Genomic DNA, 9,224 nt, shown 5'->3' with positions numbered 1-9,224 from the left:
GATTGAACATGCTGGTAACAGCACGAGCTAATTCCTAATTTGATTATTTAGCTAAAAGATCAAACCGAATAAATTGAATATAATGACAAGCGCTATTTTAACACATTGGGTATTTTGGCATAGGGCGCACACTGTTGGAGCTGAGCTTAAGGAACAACAAGCTTGCGTAGTTGGGGAAAATAGAAACAAAACACTTTTGTTGTCTTAGTCATTTAATAGTTATAGTTATAGTTCTAGTTCTAGTTACAGTTTGTCACGTGAGAAAAAAGAGAAAAAGGGGGAAAAACAAAAGCAACACACAGAACTCAACGTAGTAGCCGCAGAAAACGGCTGAAAGTATAACTCAGCAAAATATTGCAAAAAAATTGTCTTGAGCAGTAAATAACGTGTTACTGTGTCTTGAACTAGAAATATTCCTGAGCAGTAAATTGTTACTGTGTCTTGTATTCAAAATATTATTCTTGAGCAGTAATTTCTGTTACTGTGTCTTGCATCAACGAATTATTGGAGCTGAAATTCAACTGTTACAACCCCAACTTCTGGTATTCTCAACTTGTGAGTACAAACAGCAAAAGCCAACTTAGGTTTAAATTTAAATATTTTTGCACAAACAGGTCTTAGACATATATCTTTGTCTTCGATTTGTTTTTTCTATCGGATTGAACTGGTATACATAAAGAGATCCCGTATTGTGTGATCTGTAGCAATCCAGTTCAAATTGATAGTTGAAAAAACTAAGATCAGCGAATAGTTACGAACTAAAATAGTTAATGCAACGGTAAGTACAGCAGAGCGGATATACAGTTACAAAAGCGAACTGCATAAACGAAGTATCCGGACAGATTTTGTAACCACTCAGAACGAACTGGGCGGTGTAAAACTTTCTTTGTGAAACACAAGGAGAGCAGCCGTTACATTTGGTCCGCCGACCCGGACAGTGGAATAAACTGCTGTCCAACCCAACAGTTGAAGTGACGAAGTCATCGACGAACGAGAACAAAACTCAACGAGCAATTCAACAACGCAAAGCCAATTAGGCAAAGTGCATTAGAAGTTGAATAGCAAGGCTTAATTAAGGCAATTAAACGAAAGGTACTGTAGATATTCAAGCTGCAGTCCCAAAGTACAAACGCAGTGACTCCGTCACAGAGTCAGGACTTTTTGCTTAGACAGATTAGCAACTCCGAAAAACAAATCAAAGCAAAAATTCAGGAAGGCCAGGAACTAATCAGAAACAACGATAGAACAAGCAAACTCAAGACCATCTATAAACAGGTGCTGAAACTTGACGACTCTCTTTGCATTCTTAACCGAAAGCGAGCAAATTTTCTTCGTGATTCTGAATTGTTTGAACGTTACGAAGCCGACCGACTAAATTTCTTGCAAACATTAAACGCAGATTGGTTACCATACATTCACGGAGAAACAAACATGACGAATCAACAGAATCAAACCGCACAATTGACAAGCGATGCAGAACCAACTGCCGCTAAGTCTTCACAGTCTGTTGTGGGAGTTTCTCAACAAACTGCTGAACATGGAAACCCAAACAGGAACAATGATTCAAAGGCCTCCTCTGATAAACGAGCTAAAAAAGCAGAAAAACTTGCGACTCTAGAGAAAGACTTTGCATCAAAAATGAGGTTGAAGAAAATTGAATTCGAATTGAAAAGGAAGGAGCTTGAAATGGAGATGCAACTTTTTGAAGAAGAAGGTGCACTCAAACTGGAATACGAGAAAGAAGCTCTTGACGCAAGAGCATCAGATTCTGATGATAGTGCAGCCCCTAGTATGCGAAGTAGATCACCAATCAACTGGAAAACCCCGAAGAATAAAGATGTTTCCGGTTGGCTCGATAACTCGAATAAATTCTCCAACTTGCACGATTATAGTTTCGAGCGTGCGAAAACCAGGATCGACAACAATTATCCCAGGGTAAACTTCAATCGCGAAGGTGTACTTAAGTCACGGTCACCAAGTGGAGAGCGTGCCAGCGCAGCCCGGGAACAAGACAAGTTTAAGCGCAATAAACCAAGCAGTAGCAGTCAGCTACCTAAGTTGAAGTTGAGTTCATTCGATGGAAATCTCCTAGAGTGGCCGGAGTGGTCGAACATGTTCAAAGCAACGGTTCACCATCGCGATATACCCGACTCAGAGAAAATGAGCCACTTGAAAACTTTGTTGACAGGTAAAGCAAAGTCAGCTATATCAGGAATGGGCTATTCGGGAGAATTCTACGCTCAAGCGTGGGAACTCCTGGGACGGAAGTTTGGGCGACCTTACCTAATTGTCGACGCTCAGCTTAACATATTGCGCAAACAACAACCAATTCGAATGCACGACTCAACGGCTATAATTAATTACTCAATAACAATCAGCAACCTAGTTAATGTACTGAAGCAATACAACTATGAAGGCGATCCGCAATCAAGTTCAACACTGCAAGTGGCAATTGAAAAACTGCCCCCAAATTTGAAAGAAAAGTGGTTCTTTTTCGTTGACGAGTGTCAAGAAGATAGGCCCGACCTCACTCTCCTTGAAAAATGGTTAGCTCGAATGGCTTTTGTCCATGAAGGAATGCCATCAACCAAGAGCGAACGAAAGGAAGATGATCGACCAAACGCTAACAAGGAAAAACGATTCTCAAAATCGTCAAATATTAGTGCGAGTTCGAATGCGAACGAAACGAAGCAAATGCAAAACAACAACTGTCCACTAGCGAATGGCACTCATAAAATATGGAACTGTCCAATATTTAAGAATATGAATGTCACCGATCGCTATGCAGCAGTGAGAAAAGAACGCTTATGTTATGGATGTCTGGGGAAAGGGCATGCAATCAAAGATTGTAAAGTCCACCCGTGCGGTATAAATGGATGTACCAAAAAGCACAACAGACTGCTACACTCAGAAAACCAAATGGACGAGGGTAGTCACGCAGTTAATGTTAGCGCAGCAACAATCAACCAGAGTAACCAAGTTACTAGTTTTCTTCAAATAGTTCCTGTATCGGTTCAGAGTGGTAGTAACAGGTTGACTACCTACGCTTTCCTCGATAGTGGGTCAACAGTATCATTCATCGATCAAAGTGTCAAGGATCAACTACAAGCCAAAGGCATGGACGTTACCTTGAACATAGCTGGCATACATGGGACGCAAGATTTGAGGACAGAGAAGGTTCCTATCACAATAAAGGGACTACATTCAAAGGTGCATTCGATTGAAGCGTTTGCACACCCATCAATCTCGTTGGGAAACACAACATATGATTACAAGGAACTGAAGAACAAATTCAGACATCTGAATGTTCTCACTAACAGAACATTCAACCTGATGGAAGTAGGCATCATACTTGGACAAGATGCCTACGAAATTCAACGTCCATTGGACTATAAGATTGGAACACGAAGTGAGCCTTTCGCCGTCTTAACAGAATTAGGATGGGTAGTCAGTGGTCCCATGACAGGCAAGAAAGGTCAAAATGTTTGTCATTTTGCCTTCACAGAAGATGTGAAAGTGGCAGAAAATATCCAATCATGGTGGGACATAGAAACCTATGCTTCCAAAATAAATGTTGTAAGTCAATCAAAGAAAGAGCAGCAAGCTCAGAAATTTCTAGAGAGCACGACAAAGTTTACAGGCGAGCGGTACGAAGTGGGCATGCTCTGGAGTGAACCAGAACCCAATCTCCCAAACAACTACGGCTCGGCCCTTGGTCAGCTCTACTCACTGGAACGAAGATTCCAACGAGAACCAAACTTAAAAGAATTGTATCAACAGTCAATTGATACAGATGTTGAAAAAGGATTTGTGAAGATCCTTGGCAAATCGGAAGTCAAAGGCACTTTCGGAAAGGAATGGTATTTGCCACACCATCCAGTACTAAACCCCAACAAACCGGGTAGAGTTCGCCGCGTTTGCAACGCTGCAGCAAAATACAAGGATATATGCCTAAATGACAACTTGTTAGCCGGACCCGATCTACTACACGGATTGATCGGAACAATATTCAGATTTTGAGAAGGGCCATTTGCCCTAACCGCAGATATTGAATCAATGTTTCTGCAAGTGCAAGTTCCTGAACGGGATAAAAGCTGCTTGAGATTTTTGTGGCGACCAACAATGAACGAACCTGTGCAAATATACGAGTATCAACGTCATGTTTTTGGAGCAAAGAGTTCACCAACATGTGCCAACTACGCTCTGAAGCGAGTAGCCATCGATAACGAGGACGAGTTCCCAATTGCAGCAAAAACAATCCAAAACAACTTCTACATGGACGATCTCATCAAGTCAGTCGAAACACCTGAAGAAGCAATCAAGGTTTTCAAACAACTGCAACCTCTTCTCTCAAAACATGGATTTGAACTGAAGAAGTGGATCACCAACAGCAACGTGGTAACCAACGCAATCCCAGAGGACTTAAGATCAATCAGCAAAACAAAGCAGGTTGAAGTAGAACCCAGCCAGGAAGGGTCATCAGTGCTTGGGCTTCAGTGGACGATTACCGATGATAGTCTACAGGTTTGTAGAGGTACAAGCAAAGAAGTTGAGACCCCAATCACCCAAAGGAAGATCTTATCTCTAGTTTCTTCAGTGTTTGATCCTCTTGGACTGTTTGCACCATTCAGTGTCCATATGAGACGACTCCTGAAGAGCATCTGGACCAAAAATGGACAACATTGGGACAACTCAGTAGAACCTAACGAAGAAGAAGAGTTTCTGAAGTGGAAGGCACAGCTTCCAGAAGTAGCAGAAACCAGCATTGATAGAAGATACTTCAGCACAGCCAAAGACAAATGGGAACTTCATGTGTTTGCCGACGCATCTGAAGATACAATGTGCGCAGTGGCATACCTACGTTCAAAGACCAAAGAATACCCAGCAGACTTAGCATTTGTAATCGGAAAGTGCAGAGTTGCACCAATGCGACACCTTTCCAAACCACGCTTGGAACTACAAGCAGCAGTGATGGCGGTGAGACTTAAAGAGCAGATAGTGAAGGAACACGAATCGAAGATTCACAGTTCTAACTTTTGGACAGACTCCACTACTGTTCTGCAATGGATTCACAGCTCCCACCGTAAGCAACAGGTGTTTGTTGCAAACAGAGTAGCTGAGATTTTGGATACAACTAATGTTTCACAATGGAATCATGTGAGTGGTATTAACAATCCAGCTGACATCGGGACACGAGCGATCGATGTTGACGAACTCAAGAGAAGTGAATGGCTCACTGGGCCGGCCTGGTTGAAGCAGCGAGAGAACGAATGGCCTGAACAAGTGGCTTTAACATTTGCTTAAGACGAACAAAACGACCAAATGGTCTTCTCAGCAAAGGTTGAAGAGAAGAAGCCGATGATTCAGTGGGAACGATTCAGCAATTACAATCGACTAGTAAATACAATGGCATACATACAGCGGGTATTCAAAAAACACAAACCGGCAACAAAAACACTAAGTGTTGGAGAAAGAGAGGGTGCACAAGCAAGCATCTTCAGACTACTGCAGCAAGAACAGTTTGCTCAAGAGATGAAATCTCTTAAGGGTGAAAAAGAAATTCCAAAAAACAGCAAAATCCTCCAGTTTTCACCATTCATAGACCAGCAAGGACTTATTCGTGCCCAAGGCAGAATAGGTAAAAGTCAATTGAGCTTCGAAACGAAGCATCCAATACTGTTACATTGGAAGCACCATGTAGTTGAATTATTCTTGCAAAATGAACATAAGAATAGTCATCACGAAGGTACTGAACATGTCAGAAACATAGTTCAGCAGAAATTCTGGATCCTAGGCATACGAAATGCTTTGAGATCGATCAAAAACAAATGCATTAGATGTCGAAAGGGAAGAGCCCAAACAAAGGCACCAGTAATGGCAGATCTACCTGAAGAACGATTAGTCGCATCAACAGTGTCCTCGAATGTGGGCGTAGACTATTTCGGACCATTCACAGTAAAGATTGGTCGAAGAAACGAAAAGCGTTGGTGCTGTCTATTCACATGCCTTACTGTACGAGCGGTACACATAGAGATTGTACCAAGACTAGACACTGATAGTTGTCTGAACGCAATTATGCGATTCATTGCACGAAGAGGCAAACCGGTCAAAATGATTAGCGATAACGGGACAAACTTCGTTGGAGCTGAAAAAGAACTGGCAGAGTGTATAGCAGCATGGAACAAGGTGCGAATTGAAGAACATCTGATTCAACAAGGTATCAGATGGAAGTTCAACCCACCTGCATCACCACACTTTGGAGGAGTGTGGGAAAGACTGGTTAGGAGTTGCAAGAAGGCAATGTACGCAGTGCTGGGCAACCGATCAGTCACGGAGGACGTTCTGTCAACCACGATGTGTCTTGTTGAACAGACGTTGAACTCTAGACCGCTGACACAGGTCAGTTCTGATGCTACCGATTTAGAAGCTATTACTCCGAACCATTTCCTACTTGGCAACAAGAACCTTTGTTTACCGTATCTATCAGGTGCAGAGCAATTTGTTGATCATAGAAAGCTCTTCCGACAAACACAAGCTTACGCAGACCTCATCTGGGACAGATTCCGTAAGGAATACTTGCCAACGTTGAATAGTCGAAAGAAATGGCAGACCACAACGGACAGAAGTCTTCAGTAGGGTGATCTTGTGTGGTTAGTGGAAGACAGTGACAAACGTGGATATTACGATCTGGGTCGAATAATCGAAACCTTTGAAGGTTCCGACGGAGTGATTCGATCAGCGACAATCCGAACGAAAGATGGATACTACAAGAGACCAGTAGTGAAGCTCGCTCCAGTGCTATCAATGGACGAAGATGTTTTCACGAAGGACAACAGGGCCGGCGATGTTGGAGCTGAGCTTAAGGAACAACAAGCTTGCGTAGTTGGGGAAAATAGAAACAAAACACTTTTGTTGTCTTAGTCATTTAATAGTTATAGTTATAGTTCTAGTTCTAGTTACAGTTTGTCACGTGAGAAAAAAGAGAAAAAGGGGGAAATAACAAAAGCAACACACAGAACTCAACGTAGTAGCCGCAGAAAACGGCTGAAAGTATAACTCAGCAAAATATTGCACAAAAATTGTCTTGAGCAGTAAATAACGTGTTACTGTGTCTTGAACTAGAAATATTCCTGAGCAGTAAATTGTTACTGTGTCTTGTAGTCAAAATATTATTCTTGAGCAGTAATTTCTGTTACTGTGTCTTGCATCAACGAATTATTGGAGCTGAAATTCAACTGTTACAACCCCAACTTCTGGTATTCTCAACTTGTGAGTACAAACAGCAAAAGCCAACTTAGGTTTAAATTTAAATATTTTTGCACAAACAGGTCTTAGACATATATCTTTGTCTTCGATTTGTTTTTTCTATCGGATTGAACTGGTATACATAAAGAGATCCCGTATTGTGTGATCTGTAGCAATCCAGTTCAAATTGATAGTTGAAAAAACTAAGATCAGCGAATAGTTACGAACTAAAATAGTTAATGCAACGGTAAGTACAGCAGAGCGGATATACAGTTACAAAAGCGAACTGCATAAACGAAGTATCCGGACAGATTTTGTAACCACTCAGAACGAACTGGGCGGTGTAAAACTTTCTTTGTGAAACACAAGGAGAGCAGCCGTTACACACACACACACACACAAACACAAACACACACAAACACAAACACACACACGCACACACACACACACACACACATATACATATAATATATATATATATATATATATATATATATATATATATAAATTTTTGGTTCATTGAAAGGGGAGTTGGCTTTGTGGCAGTCAAATCATTTTTGTTTTTTCATAAATGTTTTTCATAGCCATAACCTTAAATTTTTTAGACGGGGATTATATTTGGCTAAAATTTGTGCAATTTTTGTTTCTTAAAAAGCAATCAAGAGCATAATTAAAAATCAATTTACGATGTTTCCTTTGAGAATTTAACTTAGAAATTAATTATTTCGTTTTTCATTATAACAAACAAATGATTTTAAATTACAGTTAAAGACTTTTACCGAAAACGTATCCAGACAGACGCAATGATTCGCAGAAATGTTAAACCAATTGTTCTCAACCCAACACAAATAATTCTCATTTCCTAATTTTTTAAATAACAGGAACAAAAATGCACAATCAGCAGGTTTTAACTTTGGGAAATCTTAACTCAATTTCAGCAGTATTTGACTTTTTTCGACGCAATAAAAACAAACGTAAGGTCAAATTTCCATGTCTCTTCTCAAAATTGCATCGCAAATTTCTTGCAGAAATTGAAGATCTTAGATGATTACAGTCTGACCGATAGATGTTTTGAAGGTTAACGTGATAAAGACCAAAAACAAATTTCGAATTTCTAAAAAGTTTTCAAATTAGTCGTAATTTTTCTGGAAGCTAAATTAGTTTTAAAAGAACACTGAATTCTTCAAGCCACATTAAATAAGCAGCGGGAACAGTATTCAATTAAAATTAACTTGCAAAAAGCATTACATAAAATTTTACACATTGCATGTTTTGTCCACATTCATGTTTTCTAAAAATTGTCAATACAGTTTTGTATTCTATAAATATCGGTCACTGCAATTTTTACTGTTGAAAACGATCAAAAATGGCCATAAATGGCGCAGCCCTAATGATAAAACTGAATTTTAAATTGTCCACATATTGAAAACGTCTTCGTTTTAAGCAACCTGCCATATAAAACTAATTTTGGCGTAACAAGAGAACGCGTCATTCAAAAAACCTGAGTCACCAAAATTGCCCAAATTTTGTTCCCAGTGTGATGAAGTTGCCTTATAAGGTATGAACAGATCAGTTTTCACTCAACATGGCGCTTGAAATTAAGCTCGACTAATGAATTAGTAATTTTTACCCGGAAAACGCTGATCACCTGTAAGTTTTCCATAATTAGGGGGGAAGAATACCGAAATGGAAGCGAATAGGAAACAGTGTCGGAAGTCTTTAGAAGTGTAAAATTATACTACAAATGGTATTTCACGCGTAATTACCATCCCGATACGATTAACTGCCTCGCCATAAGTTCCACCACCCAGAATTACTCCCCGTTATTGCCCCAGTTTGCTAAAATTCTCTTGTTGGGAACAGTAATTACTGAAAAGCATTAAACCGTTGTAGTCTTTGTTCATAAAACCTCAACAGACTTAAAAGCGACATTTGAAATTCGGTGCATTTTATTCAAGCTGAAAACCTTTTTAGTCTCT

At 40.1% G+C, this 9,224-nt stretch overlaps 1 protein-coding gene across 1 annotated transcript in view; it reads left to right on the top strand.

Annotated features, from left to right (window-relative positions):
• Nucleotides 1-1,692: 1,692 nt before the first annotated feature.
• Nucleotides 1,693-9,224, top strand: part of LOC142342937 (uncharacterized) — a 34,271-nt gene continuing 26,739 nt past the window's right edge. Inside the window, exon 1 of the mRNA XM_075394617.1 lies at nt 1,693-1,935. Within this exon, the coding sequence (XP_075250732.1) occupies nt 1,693-1,935 (243 nt within the window). The remainder of the gene's footprint in view (nt 1,936-9,224) is intronic.

The sequence above is a fragment of the Convolutriloba macropyga genome, chromosome 7, assembly GCF_964194025.1.
Source record: "Convolutriloba macropyga chromosome 7, txConMacr16.3, whole genome shotgun sequence".
In the NCBI taxonomy this organism is placed as follows: Eukaryota; Metazoa; Xenacoelomorpha; order Acoela; family Convolutidae; genus Convolutriloba; species Convolutriloba macropyga.
This window is presented reverse-complemented; position numbering and strand designations above follow the sequence as displayed.